The sequence below is a fragment of the Triturus cristatus genome, chromosome 4_1, assembly GCF_964204655.1.
Source record: "Triturus cristatus chromosome 4_1, aTriCri1.1, whole genome shotgun sequence".
In the NCBI taxonomy this organism is placed as follows: domain Eukaryota; kingdom Metazoa; phylum Chordata; class Amphibia; order Caudata; family Salamandridae; genus Triturus; species Triturus cristatus.
The window spans coordinates 358,503,444-358,524,415 of NC_140585.1; the positions used below are offsets into that span (position 1 = coordinate 358,503,444).

At 46.3% G+C, this 20,972-nt stretch overlaps 1 protein-coding gene across 3 annotated transcripts in view; it reads right to left on the bottom strand.

Moving 5' to 3' along the window:
• The window catches only part of AMN1 (antagonist of mitotic exit network 1 homolog), a 716,979-nt gene extending 697,293 nt beyond the window's left edge, over nucleotides 1–19,686 (bottom strand). Inside the window, exon 1 of one of the 3 annotated variants that reach the window (XM_085652369.1) lies at nucleotides 19,309–19,686. In XM_085652369.1, the coding sequence (XP_085508495.1) occupies nucleotides 19,309–19,343 (35 nt within the window). In that variant the 5' untranslated portion in view covers nucleotides 19,344–19,686. The remainder of the gene's footprint in view (nucleotides 1–19,308) is intronic. The other 2 variants (XM_085652373.1, XM_085652379.1) reach the window with 2 other exon arrangements.
• Nucleotides 19,687–20,972: the final 1,286 nt, after the last annotated feature.

Genomic DNA, 20,972 nt, shown 5'->3' on the forward strand with positions numbered 1-20,972 from the left:
TAAGAGGGTAGCCTATTCTTCTAGTCAGCTGCGGCTACATGAACAGATGTTAACCCTGATCAGGTAAGTGGTAACTGAATAGGGGAAAGAGGAGCCCCTCAAACCTGAGAACAGGCTACGCCCGAACTGGCAATCCTTGTGTGATCTGATGAATAGTGAGACTGATTCCCTTTTTGTATGTTATGGTGATCATAGGATGAACTGTCGTATGAGACTGCCGTCTAGGTAGAGAGGTCTGGGTTCGTATGGGACCGCGAGGCCGCCACTTGTGATACTGTCGTATGGGCAGAGAGGTCTGGATCCGTATGGGATCGCGAGGCCGCCGATTGTGCTGATACTGCCGTCTGGGTAGAGAGGTCTGGGTTCGTATGGGACCGCGAGGCCGCCACTTGTGATACTGTCGTATGGGCAGAGAGGTCTGGATCCGTATGGGATCGCGAGGCCGCCGATTGTGCTGATACTGCCGTCTGGGTAGAGAGGTCTGGGTTCGTATGGGACCGCGAGGCCGCCACTTGTGATACTGTCGTATGGGCAGAGAGGTCTGGATCCGTATGGGATCGCGAGGCCGCCGATTGTGCTGATACTGCCGTCTGGGTAGAGAGGTCTGGGTTCGTATGGGACCGCGAGGCCGCCACTTGTGATACTGTCGTATGGGCAGAGAGGTCTGGATCCGTATGGGATCGCGAGGCCGCCGATTGTGCTGAGACTGCCGTCTGGGTAGAGAGGTCTGGGTTCGTATGGGACCGCGAGGCCGCCACTTGTGATACTGTCGTATGGGCAGAGAGGTCTGGGTTCGTATGGGACCGCGAGGCCGCCACTTAGATCTTGGTATGCATGGTAGGAATCCCCTGTCCTTAGGTGATAGATATATGTGGTTGTAGGATTGTAAATAGGTTCTAGGGAGGGGGTAACGTTCTGGCTGGGTTAGTGAGGCTCTGATGAGCGGGTTCTATCTGATCCGAAAACCCAAGCAGAACAAGGCCCTCAAGCTATCATGTCTTGACTGCGGGAATGCCCTATATCTTGGCTCACTCCACTAGGTTGTCAGAAGGTTGCAGATTATGCAGAATGCTGCCGCTTGATTTCTGATGAACATACCCAAACATCAGTCTGCCACTGGGGCTCTCAGAAACCTCCACTGGCTCCCAGTGGAATACCGCTTTATGTTTAAGAAAATTAATAGAAAAGGCCCCTCACTGCCAAGTCTGTTAGCCTCTCCATATTTGCCTGGGAGAGCTCTTACATCTTCCTCAGCTCATTTACAGAAGTTCCAAGGATCCGTAGATCTCTCTGGGGTGGACACTCCACCTCTTTTCTGGTGTCTAAATTCTGGAACACCCTACCTCTTGAACTGCGCCTACTAGAGCACAAACTCCCCTTCTGCAAAGCCTTGAAGACCTGGCTGTTCAGAGACTAATCCTCTTGCAGCTCCTGATGATAAATGGTTTCTGTTGCAGCACTGGGAGGCCTATGGGTAGCCACGCGCTATATAAAAACTGCAGAATAGAATAGAATTCCAACATTCTTTGCTCATAAACTCACAAAACACAATTTCTTGCAGTCCTCGAAAAAATGGAAGAAAATGTTTTCAGACATGCTTTGGTCCTTTTCAAAATCTCAATAGGAACTATATCTGTGGAGCAAAATCTATTGCAGACCTCTAGAGCCTTAACGTCTGAAACTCTTCTAAAAGAGACGAGACAGAGCAAGGTTGCTAATTTCAAAAATATTTGACTTGATGAAAGATGAGTGATATCTTGCCAAGAAACAAAAAGATCAAAACTCAAATTAACCTTCCATATAGAGTCATAGTGAGCACTAGGTGGTCATTTAAGCCTTATTCCCTTCATCACTCTACGGACCAAAGGATCATTGCCAATAGCAAAATTATTCACCAAGGCATGTAACGGTGAGACACCTGATCTGTAACTACTAACTGTTCAATAAGACAGACCTGAATTGAACAGGTCAGTAAGATAGTTTGCCACTTCTACTACAGGAGCCTCCACAGGATCCAAATTTCTTTCCAAGCACCAAACACATAATTTTCTCAAAAATCCCCTGCACCTTTTCCTGGTATCTGGTGCCCATGACTCATTCAATAAGTTATTAGTCACTCCCAAAAGGCCAGATTATCTACCTGATCTCTTGAAATTTTCCAAACAAGAAGGTCCATGTTTCCCTCTAGCACTAAAGGGTGCCCCTCTCCTTCCTGTCCTATGAAAAGGCATAGATTCACTGGTGTCAAATAGGGTATTTCTACTTCCAGTTCCATTATCTCAGGGAACCACTCTTTAGAGGCTCAAAACAATTACTAGAACAATGCTGCATCTTTCTCTTCTAATCTTTAACAACACTCTCTGTATCAGAGCAAACTGGGGTGGGGGACGCGTAACAACTCTCTCCTTCCCACATTTGCAAAAACACGTCCACTGTAACTACTTTGGGATCTGGTCTCCAACTGTAATACCTGTTTACCTGAAATGTCAATCTGCTTGCAAAAAGATCTACCTGAAAGGAACCCCACAAGTCCTGGATCTTATCAAAAACCACTGGATTCAGCTTCCATCACTGAAATCCTTCAAGTTTCATTCGGCTCTCTGATTCTCCTGACCTAGGATAAATTCTACTTTTAAAAGTATTTTTTGTTCCCAACAAAAATACCAAATTTCCCTTGCTAGATCTGCTAGCTGTTTTGATATTGCTCCCCTTAAACGACTGATACATGATACCACTGTGATACTGTCCAATCAAATCAATACCACGCTGTTTGCCAGAGTTATGGTGAAACTCATCATCACATTCAAACCTAGTGTCTGGGGAGCCCTGTAGTGAGGTGGACCTAGAGAAACTGCGTGAACGGAGGACGATAAAAGCCCAATCACTCTTGCCAGATCCCACAAAGTCACTACTTTCTTTCCTAAAACAGGACCTACTTCCTTCTTTATATTTGTCAATTTCTTCTAAGTGAGACATAACTGGGCCAAAATTGTCTCTTCCTGAACCCAAAAATTCAAAATTTTTGTGTTGGTGACATGATAATTTCTCTACATTGATGATGAATCTTAAGGCCTCTAAGAAGATCCCGTATCCACCTCATGTGTTTCAGCAATTCTTCTTGATTCCAAGACATCACTAGATAGATTATTAAATGCACTCTCCTTTCTCTCAAGAACTAACACAGGGCGCAATACCTTGGTAAAACACCAAGGAGCGGACGATAAACCAAAGGGAAGATAGGAGAAATGGTACACAATACCTCTCCATCTGAACAGTAAGCATTTCTGTGAACTTACGTCCAGAGGGATTGCAAAGTAAGCATCTTTCAGATCTAACTTCACTAGACAATCCTTGCCCTGTAAAATGTCTCGGCAAAGATGGATTTCCTCCATCTTGAAGCGACTGTACACTAAAAACGTGTTGAACTCCTTCAGGTTTTACAGGCAGTCAACCTTTGCCCTTTTTCTTCAACAGAAAAACAGTACTTACAAAATCCCTTTCCGAGTCTGAAACCTTGGTAATTACACTTTTGTGTATCATTGGATAACTTCTGTGTCTTTCAAGACCATCTGATCTTTTTTCTAAAGAGAACTCCCTTGGTTGAAACCTTTGATTTCCTAAAACTCTAATCTGAAACCTCTCTCAGTTTTTAATACCATGAATCATTATGATTGACCAGTTCCTGAGGGAGAAAGTAACCTTCCCCCTACTTTTGTCTGGGAAGAACTATTCCAATGACTGAAGCTTACCTTGACCGCCTGAGATCTAGCCCTGTTCCCAGGTGAGCGAGGGGTTCGTCCTCTCTGCGGGAATATACCCTTGTTGGAACAGAAGTTCCTTCCGTAACCCTGCGGCTCTTGATAGTAGAAGTGGGACCTTTGTGACCCTCGTCTGACAACCATTCCCCTCCTATCAGCCCTTCCAAAAACTCTTGCATTAAACATATGTTGCATTCTCGACTGAGCCCCGTTTGCCCAAAAATCAACCCATCCGGGTGACCTGGGCTTCTTTGTTGGCTAGATCACCCAGTTTAGTGCTGGTCCTCATGATGATGGCCTTCCTCCTTTCCACTATTAGCCCAGTATTGGCATTTCCAAGCAAGCAGACAGCCTGTTGACTCCAACCTTTCAAAAGGTCCCCGTCTATGGGCAAATCTTTGTAACCTGCCTCTTCTGCCTTATCTAAAATCCTGGCTATTGGACCCAGAACGTCCAATAACTTGTCCTGGCACTGCTTAAGGTAGGGCTCCAGGCCCTTCCTTAGGTCCTTTCCCGATTTAAAGAGAAAGGTTATTAATTCGGGATCCAGGTTGGGAGTAATTCCTGATTGATTATCCAGGAACGGTCTTGGACATTCAGCCCTCATAGGATTGCGAATCTCCTTATCGGGAAACATTTGCAACCAATATTTAATGAAGGTTGTAATGTGGTCCATTGGTGACCAGTCTGAACCTTGAGGGTGCGTAATGATGTTTGGATCTAACATGTTCGCACCCAGCGGGTCTTTATTAGCCTTTCAGGTTGAAGGCTGTTCTAGGTCTTCATCAAGTCAGTCACAAGGGTCTCTTGTGGATCGAATACATATTCATCCATTTGTCTAAATCGACTGCCGAGTCCTCTTTTAGTTGCCAACATGCATTATGCATATGGCTGAGGACTTTGGTAATTAGGAGGAAAAATGCAGGCCAACGGAAGGAGTGCGTACCCTACACTTTGAAGCCTGCACGGAGTAAACATGCCTACCGCGCATCTCTTTTATCGGTCATAAGACGCCACAGGCTAAATGGAGCACGCTCGCAAGCAGCGAGTCACATCCCAAGGCCTGTACATTGCACCAAAGCCAATAAACTAGCTTGAGGAGCCACAGGAGGCCCAGGGTCAATTAAATAACATTACACTTACATGTTCAATGAAGAAAGAAAGAGGAAGAACAAGCATTGGCATAGCCAATAGGTCTCGCCTTTGGGACATAATAAGTGTTTAGCCATGCAAAGTTGTTGTTGCACCAAGGATATTGTGCTGCATAATTAAATACTTATAAGGTCTCAAAGGCGAGACCTATTGACTATGCCAATGCTTGTTTTCACATGCAAGTGGTCTACCTCGCCAAACCGAAACGTAGTGAGTTTTCTACATCCCAGCTAAAGACCTGAACCCAAACAGGATTAGCACAGCTCAGAACCAGCTCCCAGACCATTGACCTCAGCACTCTTAAGTCACTGTAAAGTTACATATCGGTGCTCTACAAAACACCCAAATAAATAATCCCATTGATCAAAGGAACAAGGGCACATTTATAGTTTTGTAAATCTTTAGACCAGCTTAATTTTAAATGTTCTTAAAAAATAATTAGTGTCCCGTTCAGTGAGTATGGCCAAAGAATAACCTTGCATTGCTTGAAATTGCAAGTGACCACAGATAACAGGAGGGAGGGCGGGGGTAAACAGGAGACCACGGATAACGGGAGGGAGGGGGTAAACAAGTGACCACGGATAACGGGAGGGAGGGGGTGATCGGGGGTAAACAAGTGACCACAGAGAACACTTACTTGAAATGTATTCAGTGGCAGCCAGGTGGGGAGCATCTGCATTTCATGTGATGCCAGCCACCTGGCTTCCCTCTTTGTGGGGTGACCGGCCGGCCGGCCGGCCGCCCGCATCAGGCTTGCTCTGGCCGGCGGCGGGCTCAACTTTACAGTCAGGGGTCCCAGTGCTCTGGGGCCGCGAACGAACCACTCCGGCAACTGCAGTGAGTCCGGATGTTGAAAGTGACGCTGCCGCCCAGGCCGTCGTGAGACCGGCTGAGAGTTGGTCACTCGCAATGCAGCGAGCCACGGAATTCATTACCGTGCTAGCAGCGGCGAGCGGCGCTTACGAATAGGGCTCCATTTCTAAATTCAGCTGCAGCCCACTCGAGTCAAGGGAGGCAGCCCATGACAATCGAAAGCAAAAGTAAGGCAGCTTAGACCCCAGCCCCACCACTCCGGCAACTGCAGTGAGTCCGGATGTTGAAAGTGACGCCGCAGCCCGGGCCGTGGTGAGATCGACTAAGAGTTGGTCACTCACAATGCAGCGAGCCGCAGAAAATCATTACCGCGCCAGCAGCTGAGAGCGGAGCTTACGAATAAGGCTCCATTTCTAAATTCAGCTGCTGCCCGCTCGCTTCTCGGGAGGCAGCCCATGACTAGCGAAAGTAAGGCAGATTAGACCCCAGCCACCATGAAGTCTGCTGCTTAAATAAACAAGTGACGGGCTGCTGGTGGCGAGCGCGAAATCCGCCATCTGTCCACTCCTGCTGCTTCAGTAATATACCGGCGCACGTGCGCACACACCCACCCACGCATCCAGTCGTCAAGCGTCTGCCTCGAAGTAAAAAAATAAATAAAAGATGCCATTGGCCTGTCCAGATGGGCCGTCCTAAAAGAAGACAAGGCGGTAACCCAAAAGCCCAATTTTCAATCATGCGCCAGCGTTTAACAAACAATGACGCGTACCAACTGAAAACAACAGCGGGGCTTAAAGTCCCTTCAGAAACTGTATTGATTCCAAAAGGCTCTCACATGGCTAGAGCAACGCATGCGCACTGCTAACGCCAGGCGAGACCTAAAAGCAGGAAAACCAGACCGTAAATTTGAGGGGCCAGATTACAAAGAATACCAACTAAATATGTAAATGGCGATACATAAAATTAGAGACAGGTAAACGTAAATGCAAAATCCTTTTCTTTGTCGGGAGCTTCAAAAAAAGAGGAATGTGCTTATCTGATATGAACTTCTATATTCTGTTGAAGATTCCCACCTGGAATAATTGTTTATGATGTATTTAATATTCTTTAAAAGCGATGTACATTGGGGTTGTCTAAATCGACTGCCGAGTCCTCTTTTAGTTGCCAACACGCATACGCACATGGCTGAGGACTTTGGTAATTAGGAGGAGAAATGCAGGCCGGCGTTGGAAGGGTAGACACGCCCTCCCTATCTCTAGGTAAAGGGGAAGAGTGTGTACCCTTCACCACTTCCAAGCCTGTACGGGGTAAACATGCCTCCCGCGCATCTCTTATATTGGTCATTAGACGCCACGGGCTAAATGGAGTGCGCTCGTAGGCAGCGAGTCACATCCCAAGGCCCGTACATTGCACCAAAGCCAATAAACTAGCTTGAGGAGCCACAAGAGGCCCAGGCTCAATTAAACAACATTACACTTATATGTTCAATGAAGAAAGAGGAAGAAAAAACAGGAACACCAGACCGTAGATTTGAGGGGCTAGATTACAAAGAACACTAACTAAATAAGTAAATGGTGATACATAAAATTAAAGACAGGTAAACGTAAATGCAAAATCCTTGAAAATGTTCTTTGTCGGAAGCATCCAAAAAGAGAGGAACGTGCTTGCTTATGTGACATGAAATTCTATATTCTGTTGAAGATTCCCATCTGGAATGTTTATGATGTATTTAATATTCTTTAAAGGGCTGCACGTTGAGGTAGCAATCAAAGGTTTATGCATAATGTTACCCTCTGCTGTCTTTAACAAAATCAAGATTCTCGCTCCATGTTAATTGGAGAATCGCCATTCACCATCAAGCTGCTTTATATCACCCACAAAGAAATACACAGCAAAGAACCACTTTTCACCGGTAAAAAAATCATCAAATACATACAGCAAAGGCACCTATGCTCTAAGGCGGCTCAGATTTTGAGGTGCCTCCATTTTCGAGGATACATGAAGAAAACCATTGCTGTAACGTTTCTCTGTTCAAGCAAACAAACTATGGAATATGTTACCCACAGACATAAGATCCATTGACAACCATCTCAGCTTCAGAAGATTAGTCAGAGCTCGCTCTTACCTATGTGACCACTATACTCACGACACAACAGTGTACATCAACAGAATGTACAAGACATTAAAACCTCTGGTGGGAGTGTGTGTGTGTAAATAAATATATGTATGTGTGTGTGTATATATAAATATATATGTATATCTAATTTATAAATGTGTGTGTGTGTGTGTGTGATAGGCTTACATGTTTACACCCTTGCAAACATATACAGATATTGTGGGTATGTACATATATGGAGATATATGGGTCCATACTTCGTATAGTCAATGTTATCTGTATATAGATATATATATATATAGGAACACATGTAAGTGTGTTTATAGTTCTACATATATTTGAAAAATACTCCATAGAACACAAGACATTTATGTTTATACATTACATCCTTCAGTATCCAACTGTTTATACAAAATATATATGTAGAGGAGTGTCTGTTGAGGTTTAGACTGCTCCTCTCTAGAATAATACATATACATCAGATAAGAGTATGCAAAAATGATTAGAGGAAAAAGTAACTGTAATAGAAATTTAAAAAGAAACAAGTATATAAAGAATGTGGATACGCACAATATATATGGGTATGTCTAAACATATAACTACATGCATGTACAGATGAAGAAGATGCAGATATATAGGAATATATTCCTTGTACATCAATACAAATAAGTATAATGCTTATATGTGTGAATTTAGATATATATACACATATATATATATATATATAGTTAAAAACATTGTTAAAAACGGTTCCAAGTCTCGTACAATCAGCAGCTGAATAAATACATAATAAATCAATCAGGATGAAAACATATGGAAAGTACCAGCAACACACAACTTCAGACTATTTAAAGACCATTTGTTTCTCTATGCAATGTGTGGTTATGTCTGTACACATGTATGTATGTATTATAATTTAGTTGTAGCAAAAGGAAAACTTTACATGAATCCATACATAACAATAAATGTATGTACTTGCCATCACATATATATATGTATATCATAGTACATCTTATTTACATAACTTAGGTAGATGAGTGAGTGTATATGGCTTTGTGCTTCTTTCAATGAAAGCATATATCACAGAATCCCAATCTGATTATAGGGAAGGTGCCCGCTAGAGTATTACTATGTATGTATGTATCTATATGAAATTATGTGTGTGTGTGTATATATATATACACACACCAAGGTTTTAAGTAACATTATACATACATATAAATATATATTATACCAAATGTTAAAGTAATGTTATAGGGCGATACCAAAGGGGATGATGGATGGAGCGTTTGAGCAAATCAAACACTCACCCCCAGTCAACTGATCTGGGTTTAATCCATCATCATTCTTTAGCTCACTCCACCACCCCAGTTCAGACAAGGCCATATGCAAAACAGTCTGACCCTGTGCCTCATGGGAACAGTCCAGCCCGAACTGCCAAGCCATGTCTTACCTGGACCGGAAACAAGCATCCTGGGACTGGTTTCAGGTTCATAACCCTCATCAGCCAGGATATCTTGAATCCAGTGGCAAAGTGAGCAAGGGACCCACGTCTGGGCATACCCTGCCAACTTATGGCGAACAAAGGGGATGATGGATGGAGCGTTTGAGCAAATCAAACACTCACCCCCAGTCAACTGATCTCGGTTTAATCCATCATCATTCTTTAGCTCACTCCACCACCCCAGTTCAGACAAGGCCATATGCAAATCAGTCTGACCCTGTGCCTCATGGGAACAGTCCAGCCCGAACTGCCAAGCCATGTTCTGCATTCTGTCCATCAATTGTTGTTTTTGCATTTCTCACCCCGAGTGGGAAGGGTATGCCCAGACGTGGGTCCCTTGCTCTCCATGCCACTGGAATCAAGCTATCCTGGCTGAAGAGGGGTGAAACCCCAAAACCGGTCCTAGGATGCTTGTTTCCAGTCCAGGGAGGACCTGGCTTGGCAGTTCGGGCTGGACTGTTCCCATGAGGCACAGGGTCAAGACTGATTTGCATATGGCTGGGTTCAAACTGGAACGGCATGGTGAGCAAAAAAAGGATGGATTTAGGCCCAGATCTCTGTACTGGGGTGAATGTATGACATTGTTCTGCATTCTATCCATCAACTGTTGTTTTTGCAAAGTAATGTTATAGTTAGGTGACAATGTAACATTTAAAACTCAAAGAACACTGAAATTCACCAGTTATAGCTACCTCAAGTAATTATAACTCGCACCCTAGATGTGCAGTTTTGTCATCATTGATGTCACTGCAAATGTTGCAGTGATTTTATCAATGATGTCATTAAGATGTCATAAGTGATTTAATATGGTGGGTAAATAGCAATGCATGGTGAGGGTGCAGGTTTATAGGAATATTTTGCACTATACTCCGGTCCACCCTTGGAGGGCCAAGGGGGGTTAATAATAGCACAGGAACCTGTATCTAGTTTTGTTTTAATGCTGTTCTGGGCAGAGTAGGAATATCCTGACCCTCTAGAAGTGATGGTGGGGTCCCTGAGGGACCCCGCAGGGGTTTTAAAACATTTTATTTCAATTTTGTTGTGAATTTGCAGGTTATTTCGCAGGTGCATCCGCGGATTGGCGGCAAAATTGAAAAAAAAAACAAGTGCTGACTTTGAAATGAGCCAGGGCATGGGGATATTTTTTGTTTTGTTTTTAAAGGAGGGAGGTGCACGGGTCCCCCTCCTGGGCCACCCAGTGCCCTGGGGACCACTACCTCCCCTTGGCCGGCACTGAAAAGTAAAATTGTGGCCACCCCTCCCCCTCCTGGAACAATACATGGCCACCCTCCAAGGCCAGCTCCTGGTATGTTCCGGGGTGTTAAACTCCTGGGACATAGCTGTTTGCTTTAGTGCTTTAGCTTGTGACAGCTCCCACCAAGCTTAAGAAAACACTCAAGTTCCGGTGTGCGGGGGCTGTCAGGTTCTCCTGCCCGCTGGAAGCGGAGGCTTCATCTCTTTCCCTGTCACAGACATGTGGGCAGGAAAAGAGAATAAACAGATTGCTCCTCTACGGAGGGAGCTGCCTTTCCACCACCTCCCTCCGTGCAGCAGCAATGCCAGATCCAGCAGGAGTCGGGGAGCCGGTTGGGACCGCGGGTCTTGAGGCTCCTCCCACAGTCCAAGGGACAAGAAATGCAAAAAGAGGCAGCATAAAAATCAGAAAATAGCAGAAAGAGGCAAAATAGAGATCAGAAACTATCAGCAAAAGGCAAAATAGAGATCAGAAACTAGAAGAAAGAGGTAAAATAGAGGTCAGAAACGAGAAGAAAGAGGCAAAATTGCAGTCAGCACCAAGCAGATTGAGGCAAAATAGAGATCAGGAACTAAAAGAATGATTTAAAACAGAGATCCGAAACGAGAAGAAAGAGGCAAAATAAAGGTCAGCAACGATCAGAAAGAGGGAAAATAACGCTTAGCAACCAGCAGAAAGAGGCAAAATAGAGATCAGCAAAAAGCAGAAAGGCAAAATAGAGAACACAAACCAGCAGAAAGAAGCAAAACAGAAATCAAACTAGCAGAAAGATGTAAAATAGATGTCAGAAATGAAAAGAAAGAGGCAAAATAGCAGTCAGCAACAAGCAGAAAAAGGAAAAATAGAGGTCAGAAACTAGCAGACAAAGGCAAAATAAAGGTCAGAAACGAGCAGAAAGAGGCAAAAAGAGAGGTTAGAAATGAGCAGAAAGAGGTAAAATAAAGGTCAAATGAGGAGAAAGAGGCACAATAAAGGTCAGAAATAAGGAGAAAGAGGCAAAATAAGGGTCAGCAACAAGCAGAAAGAGGCATGATAAAGGTCAGAAACAAGCATAAAGAAACAAAATAAAGGTCGGAAGTGAGAAGAAAAAGGCAGAGAACGAGCAGAACCCACTCATGCACCCACGAACAGAACTACTTGGACACTCTCACACCTACTCACAGACCCAGCCAGACACCCATGCACCCACTTACAGATCTACTCATACCAGACTTCCAGACCCACACACCCACTCACGAACCCATGCACACTCATGCACCCACTCACAGACCCACTGAGACACTCATGCACTCCCTCAAACACCCACTGAGACACTCATGCACTCACTCTCAAAGGTTACAGGTTACAGTCAGGGACTAAAATTTAAAAAAAACAGATATCCACTGAATAAAACAAAGGTAACAGGGACATTACAGTTAGATAATAGAATTTTAACAACCCTAGAAATTGACTGAAAAAAACAAAGGTTACAGGGACGTTAATAATTAAGAAACAGAATTTTTTTTAAACCTTAGAAATTCACTGAAAAAAACAAAGGTCACAGGATTGTTATAGTTAGGTCCAGATTTCATTTTTACAAAACCAGTGAAATTCAGCAGTTATAGTTTATTGAGCTAACTCAATCAATCAATCAATCATATCACTTGTATAGCACGCTACTCACCCGGAAGGGTCTCAAGGCGCTTGGGGGAAGGGGTCCGCTACTGCTCGAACAGCCAGGTCTTGAGTTGTCTCCTGAAGGCGAGGTGGTCCTGGGTCAGCCGAAGGTGGATGGGGAGGGAGTTCCATGTCTTGGCCGCCAGATAGGAGAAGGATCTGCCTCCGGCGGTGGCTCTTCGGATGCGTGGTATGGCGGCGAGGGCGAGGCTAGTAGATCGTAGCTGGCGGGTGGGCGTGTAGAAGGTCAGGCGGTCGTTGAGGTACTTGGGGCCCAGGTCGTGGAGAGACTTGTGTGCGTGGGTGAGGAGTCTGAACGTGATCCTCTTGTTGACGGGGAGCCAGTGCAGGTCCCTCAGGTGGCCGGAGATGTGGCTGCGTCGGGGGATGTCCAGGATGAGTCGGGCGGAGGCGTTCTGGATGCGTTGGGAGTCTTTTCTGTAGCTTGGCTATGGTTCCGGCGTAGAGGGTGTTTCCGTAGTCCAGTCGGCTGGTGACGAGGGCCTGGGTGACCGTCTTCCTGGTTTCGTTCGGGATCCATCGGAAGATCTTGCGAAGCATGCAAAGGGTGTGAAAGCATGATGAGGAGACGGCGTTGACTTGTCTGGTCATCGAGAGGGAGGAGTCCAGGATGAAGCCCAGGTTGCGTGCGTGGTCTGTTGGCTTGGGGGCGGTGCCCAGAGCGGGGGGCCACCAGGAGTCGTCCCAGGCGGATGGTGATGGTCCCAGGATGAGGACTTCCGTCTTGTCTGAGTTCAGTTTCAGGCGGCTGCTCTTCATCCACTCGGCGACGTCTTTCATCCCTTCGTGGAGGCTGGTTCTGGCGGTGTCGGGGTCTCTGGTGAGGGAGAGGATCAGCTGGGTGTCGTCGGCGTAGGAGATGATGCTGAGGTTGTGTTGGCGTGCGATGGCAGCAAGAGGTCTCATGTAGACGTTGAAGAGGGTGGGGCTGAGTGATGATCCTTGCGGGACGCCGCAGATGACTTCGGTGGCCTTGGATCGAAACGGGGGGAGGCGGACTCTCTGTGTTCTTCCGGCGAGGAACGAGATGATCCATTCCAGTGCCTTCTCTTGGATGCCGGTGTTGCTGAGGCGTTGGACTAGGGTGCGGTGGCAGACAGTGTCGAACGCTGCGGAGAGGTCCAGGAGGATGAGTGCTGCTGTTTCCCCGTTGTCGAGCAGGGCTCGGATGTCGTCGGTGGCTGCGATGAGGGCGGTCTCGGTGCTGTGGTTGGCTCTGAAACCGGACTGCGAGGGGTCGAGGGATCCGTTCGTCTCGAGGAAGGCGGCAAGCTGTCTGTTGGCGATCTTCGATGACTTTGGCAGGAAAAGGGAGGAGCGAGATGGGTCGGAAGTTCTTGAGGTCGGTGGGGTCCACTGTTGGTTTCTTCAGTAGGGCGCTGAGCTCAGCATGCTTCCAGCTCTCCGGGAAGGTGGCAGTGTTGAAGGAGGTGTTGATGACGTCCCGGAGTTGGGGTGCGATGGTGGAGTCGGCCTTGTTGAAGACGTGGTGGGGGCAGGGGTCGGTTGGAGATCCGGAGTGGATGGTGTTCATCGTGCGGGCTGTGTCTTCGGTGGTCACCGTAGTTCAGGTGCGGAGGGTGGCGGTGGGGTGCGTTGGTTAGACGGTTGGGTGCGTGGATGGTGTGCCGAAACTGTTGTGGATGTCGGCAATCTTGCGGTGGAAGAACGAGGCGAGGGAGTCGCAGAGATCTTGTGAAGGGGTGATGTCATTGTTGCCGGTGCTGGGGTTGGAGAACTCCTTGACGATGCTGAAGAGTTCCTTGCTGTCGTGGGCGTTGTTGTCCAGTCGCTCCTTCAGTGATTTCTTCTTGGTGGTGCGGATGAGCTGGTGGTGCTTGCGGGTGGCGTGTTTGAGGGCGGTCATGTTGTCAGTGGTCTGGTCGAGGAGCCAGGCTTTCTCGAGGGTGAGCAGGTCTTCTTGGAGTCCTTGAGTTCGTCGGTGAACCAGGGGGCCTTCTTGCTTCTGGGTCTGCGGGGAGGGTTCTTCAGTGGTGCGAGGTCATCGGCGCAGGCGGTCAGCCACTGCGTGAAGTTGCGGGCTGCTTCGTTGGGGTCCGTTGTGCTGGCAGGTGGGTTCTGGCTGAGGGAGGTGGTGAGCTGGTCGGCGGTGATCTTGCTCCAGCTCCTGTGAGGAACCTGTTGCGGGTGGTGGTGGGTTGTGGTTTTTCTGAAGCTGCAGTGGACGCTGCTGTGGTCGGTCCAGTGGAGTCCGGTGGAGTGGCTGAAGGTGCTTGCTGGATGAGAAGACGGGATCAAGCGTGTGGCCGGCGTAGTGGGTGGGGGTGTTGACCAGTTGCTTGAGTCCGAGGTTGGCGAGGTTGTCCAGAAGGGGGACGGTGTTGCGGTCCTTGTTGTTCTCCAGGTGGAAGTTGAGGTCCCCTAGGAGGATGTAGTCGGTGGAGGGGAGGGCGTGTGGGCTGATGAAGTCCGTGTTGTCTTCGTTGAATTGTGTGCGTGGTCCCGGGGGTCTGTAGATGAGGGTGCCTCTGAGGGTCGTCTTTGGGTCATTGTGAATCTGGAAGTTGAGGTGCTCGGCGGCGGCGAAGGTGTCGTTGGAGTCGGTCGTGATGCGGATGGTGTTCTTGTGGACGATGGCGATGCCTCCTCCGGTCTGGTTGACGCGGTCCCTCCTGATGATCTTGTACCCGTCCGGGATGGCGATGGCGATGTCGGGGGCTGAGGAGGCGTTCATTCATGTTTCCGTGAGGAAGGCGATGTCTGGTGATGTTGTGTCGAGGAGGTTCCAGAGTTCCACGGCGTGTCTGTGGACGGAGCGGGTGTTGAGCAGGATGCACTTGAGGTCGCTGCTGGAGCTTGGCTTGGCGGGCGCGGTGCAGGTTCGGAGGCAGGTGAACTTGCAGGTTCTGCATGTGAAGGGTACGTGAATGCGTTTCGGGGCGGCCCGGCAGCAGGTGGGGTTCTGGCCGGCATTGAGTGCGTTGAGGGCAGCGGCGTCGTAGGTCTGTCGGGTTGTCTTGCATCGGTGGGGGCCAGTGGTCCTGGCACTGGGCGCGGTCCAGGCGCGGACGGACGCAGACGGGCTTGCCTTTGGCGCGCCTTCGGCGCACAATCGGCGGGCCCGCTGCGCGTCCGCGCGGTCGCCATTTAAGGCTAAGTGGGAGGGAGGAGCAGCTGGGAGCGGGGAGGACACAGAACAAAAGGGGGCGTGGCCGCGTGAACGGCAGCGGGGAGCGGGGCGGGCAAGGCACAGGGGGAAAACAACCACGTTGATACAATAAGGCAGTCAGAATACAATACAGCAAATTATAACAAAAATACGGCGGAACTGCAGGGGCAAGGGACAGCGAGGCAGGCAGCTAGGGCGGCAAGGCAGACGGCACAACGAGGCTGCGAGCAGCAGCGAGGGGCGAGGGGCACACACACAGCTGGTGGCCGTGCGGCGTGGGGGTGTCCTGAGAGCAGGTCACACTCACCTGCGCCACGCGGTCCCATTTAAGGACAAGTGGGAGGGAGGAGCAGCTGGGAGGCGGGAGCGGGGAGGACACAGAACAAAAGGGGGCGTGGCCGCGTGAACGGCGGCGGGGAGCGGGGCGGGCAAGGCACAGGGGGAAAACAACCACGTTGATACAATAAGGCAGTCAGAATACAACAATACAGCAAATTATAACAAAAATACGGCGGAACTGCAGGGGCAAGGGACAGCGAGGCAGGCAGCTAGGGCGGCAAGGCAGACGGCACAACGAGGCTGCGAGCAGCAGCGAGGGGCACACACACAGCTGGTGGCCGTGCGGCGTGGGGGTGTCCTGAGAGCACTGTAACTTATGCTCCCACAATGCACTACTTAGGACCGCGCATATTACATCACTCATGACATGGTCAGTGACATCACTGATGACATGTCAAATGACATCACTAATGACATCATCCACAGAACGACACACACCCACTTACAAACCAACAGAACCTCTCTATACACCCACTCCCACACAACCCCTTCACATACCCATACCAGTACTCACAACCAATCACTCATCCATAGAGGCACTCACACATCCACTCACTCAGTGACACTCACTCTCTCACCCATGCAGCCACTCATACACACACACTCACCAATACAGCCACTCACACATCCAGTCATATAGACACACACCAACTCTTACAGCCACTTACACACTCATACAGAAACTCACAGCCACTCACTCATCCATACAGGTACTCACCCACCCACCCATACAACCACTTACTCACCTATACAACCACTCACACATCCACAGAACACCTTAAATACCCATTCACACACCCACTTACTCACCCTTACAGCCATTGACACAGATATTCCCTCTCCAATACAGCCATTCAGACCCAATCACTTACCTATACACACAGCCACTCACACACCTATATAGCCACTCAGAGACTCAAATATATGGCCACTCCCATACCCACGCAGTTTCTGCTATAGCCACTCACATACCCATACAGCTACTCACATACACACTAACACTTCCATACACCCACACACTGATACAGTCACACAGCCACTCAGATGCAATATGTTAGAAATAGGATGACTACTAGCACAGAAAGAATAGTAATTTAACTTGTGCTGTAGCATTATATATATCTTTAAATCTCAGAAACGTTTACGAAACACAGTCACAGGATGATGTCATCAGTGATGTCACAGATTGTCATGAGTGATGTAATATGTGAGGTCATAAGTAGTGCATTGCGGGGGTGTAAGTTATAGCTAGCTCAGGTAACTATGACTGCATAATTTCACTGGTTTAGTAAGAGTGAAATCTGAGCCTAACTAGAACATCCCTGTAACCTTTGTTTTTCCCAGTGAATATCGGTGTGTGTGTATATATATATAAAAAATGCCCAATTTCCATCTTCTTTTTCCCAAGGAAGAAGAGCCACCTCTCAAGATGCTTGCACCAAGCTTTATTAATCACCTTATGCCCTTGTTCAAGGAAAATGGATACACACACACACACACATATATATATATATATATATACACACACACACGTACGTGTCAATTTTCCTTGAACAAGGGCATAAGGTGATTAATAAATAAGCATGGTGCAAGCTTCTACAAGAGGTGGCTCTTCCTTGGGATCAAGGCGAAGGAAATTGGACATTTTTGGTGTGGAATCTGACACACCAGTAACCAGCACCATCGCCAGTCAGGTGCACGACAACAGACATCAGCAGAAATATATCTCCAAGAAAGAAGTGACTCAAACAGATAGACTCACTAGAGAACAAAAACATATTTCCACTACGTTTCAGCTCCCGCCTTTCTCAAGTAATGCAAGATTGTTTCCTCAGTGGCTGCGCTGGTGGCGAAAGCCGAAATGTTGAATTGGATAGTTATTTTTTTCTTTGCAGAGTCCATCTGTTTGAATCACTGCTATCTAGGATATTTCACTTCTTTGTAACTCAATGAATCCTTTGGCAACCAGATTTCCTTCCCTGGCTGGCTGACTGTTTTCTTGTGATCCTTCATGTTCTAGTATACATGTCGCCGCCCCGTTCATGCATACTTAGATGAGACAAAATATACTTAGAGATATCATTAATTGAATATGTCTTTGTATCCGATAATGTTGCAATGTTCCTTTGAATTGTCTATGGAAAATGCTAATAAAACCAAGCTAAAAAAAAAAAAAAAGGATGCGGTTTTCATTATTCATATGTCCTTTTAGATGGAACTGTGCTTCCAGTTATAAGCAGATACATTAATATAGGAGGAAAGAATAAAGAAATGCTGTATACTTAGCCACAAGATACATGTGTATATCAGACTATGTAAATATTGCTGCTTCTATGTACATGTATGGGTGTGTATAAAAGGATGGGCTTATGTCTTCTGCTAAGAATTTACTAAGTGTCATGTGTAAAAGTATGCATCACTACATATTTAGTTGTGTGGGTATGTCCCTATACACATATATGTTAATTTAAGTTATGCGTAAAAAAAATCTATTTCCCTTAAACCTTTGTCCCATTCCTCCCCTCTGTGACTCATCCCAACCTTTCTGACTATTATTAACTCTCAAACTTCCTTTTCAAATTTCCCACTGCTTTTTAGCCAACAGAAGGAGCACATGTCCTCTATTCCCAATAACTCACCTTTTCTAATTCTCTTCCATTATTCTATCGCAACTCAACACACTACTAAACGCACAAGAACTCGAGAGCACAAACTTACCTCAAGGAATCCACAAGGTAAAAGGGAACTACAAATCAATGACCTAACTATTTAACTCTAATCTTGGGTTCCAGAGTAGCGTGCTACTGGCTGCAAACTGCTTGCTACATGGCCTCGTCAGGGGTAGAAAAAGCTAGATCAATTCTAATCCCAAACAAATTTGGAACACGATAAAAGTAATAGTAGCTCATATTTCTCCGTTCTTAACTGGTCACAAGTAGACAGCATTTCAAGATAGCTTGGCATTTGGTACTACAGAAATCTATATTGGGAATATTACTAATAACATTATTCGGGTGCTTTCTCCTCTTGCTGCAGACCTGTGTGTAATCTTCGGTCAAAGGGTTGAATCGGTAAATGGCTTTTGGATAGATGTATCTGTTGTATATGGGTCATAGTTTTCTATTTTATGTAAGGTAGCTGGTTAATGCTTTTGTTGCAGCGAGCCATATTTTAGCTGCAGGCCCCTAGTTACACTTAGGTGAGTGAGTTATGCACCCTTTGTTAAATATACATGTAAACTACAAGATATAATTGTTATTCATTAATTGTAACTGAAAATAACGTATAGGCCGTTACTGAATAGGAAAATTGTTTCGTCACCAGTGCGTATTCCTATTCCTCCGAACACAAAACTGGAAACCCCATCGCCACTGCTGCTTTAGGAGCGGCTTTTGGGTGTTTTATCAAATGCTTTACAATTTGAGTCGGTCAAAACGGTCTTCCGTGAAAATCGTATAACCAGAAGAGGGAAGACGAGGATGTATACATAAATATCGATTACGTGAAAAGTTTGAACACACAAAACCCCTATTGACTCTCGCTGTAAACAGGGTAGTGACTTACATGTCTAACAAATGATCGACGACACCGCCATTCATTTCAAGGTCCACAGGCACAGGCAGCAGCTGATGCTGAAGGGACCGTCACCGAATTTCTATTTTTTTCTCAAAGTAAAGTTTTACTCTTCGTTTTTTCCCCACACCCAATATATTATTCTATTTTGTTTTCTTTTAAGTACGTGCGCAGAAGATCGGTGCTAAAGCAGTTTGATATGACGGTTAATTCCTACAAGTAGGAACTCTTAACACACACAGATGGTGTTACCGAGGGGCGAGTTGTAGTTTTTGTCTCAATAAGAAAAGATCTCAGGGAAGTGAGACACTTTGCATTGACTCGTGACGCAGATAACTAGACTGGTCAAAACAAAACAGCAGCGCATTTGAAAGAAAAAGTGGACTAGAGTAACGAACCATTTCCTGTCTGTAAGAGCCATATTGGTAGTTTACAGCGTGGCGCACAAAATAATCAGAGATTCGTAAAACCGGGAAATCAAACCTAGAAGCAACCTTATACATATATAAATGGCATGCTGTAGACATGCAGCTTAGCCATAATTATAGTTGAAAATGATGCAAATTGCTGTATTAGTTTGTCAGCATTATTTTTAGTCTGCATCAAAAATAATGAACTCGATTAGGGACTGTTTTAAAACATTAAAAATATTAGGTTTTGTTTTAGATATTTTTAAGCAAATGATGAATCTGCCGTTTTATTGGCACCTCTATTGTAAAAAATATCGCTCCAGTATGGCCGCCCCTTTTGTCCATCTTTGAAGGTACTTAGGCTTCATGCAATTGCTTGAATCTTTCGTCGTGACGTATATTTTAACACTTGTCGCTCTACGAAATAGCCGACTTCGCCTTATATCGATACAGCATTTTTTTCACTTTATTTCCATTTTGAAAATATGACGTCTTCAACCAATGTGTGTGAAACCTTGTATTCAATGTATAGCGGACGAAAAACGTGCTAGCTTGACTAGACAGCGAGTAATGTTGAAAAATGTTGCCTTCAACTGCACACCACAGAAAATTACAAAGGCATTGTAGGCACATGCTGAAAGCTTTCCTAGGAATGCATTCCGCCCATTGCTTAACATTGGCTGCCTTTGTGTTTTGTTCCTCACATTTACTTGCTTTTAATGCCCTGGCTTTATTTATGTTATGTGTAACATAGCTTGTTTGCCACCTATTCCATTGACTTCTTGCACTCTTCCAGGAGCTCTTTTCACAAACTTTTTTCTTTCTTTTGGTTAAGCACTCCACAACAGTGCATCCCATATCTTCGTTCCAGTCCTTTTTAGGTCTCGCGCCTAGCGTTGCAGAACGTAGCAAGAGACCTCTTGTATGGGGTTTCAAAATCGCCCTAGGAATCGCACACGCTTGTGCATGTGCGTTTCCTTTTGGGCCACGCTACTGGCCTTTGCATGCGTCTTTTTATTAAAGACAGCACGCAATTGGCCTATTGGTGTCTATTATGCGCACCAAAGGCCATGTGGTTTCAATTATCGTGCCGAGACACGGGCGCGATGATTGAAACCACATGGTTCGCTGTGGCCCACTCGCGGGCGTGTTTGTTTTCCAATAGCTTTCACTGCCGCTTGTTTAGATTCCCAAACGTTTCGCAGGTAGTATCTGGAACTCTGTGGCAGTCGAAACTTCTAGGAA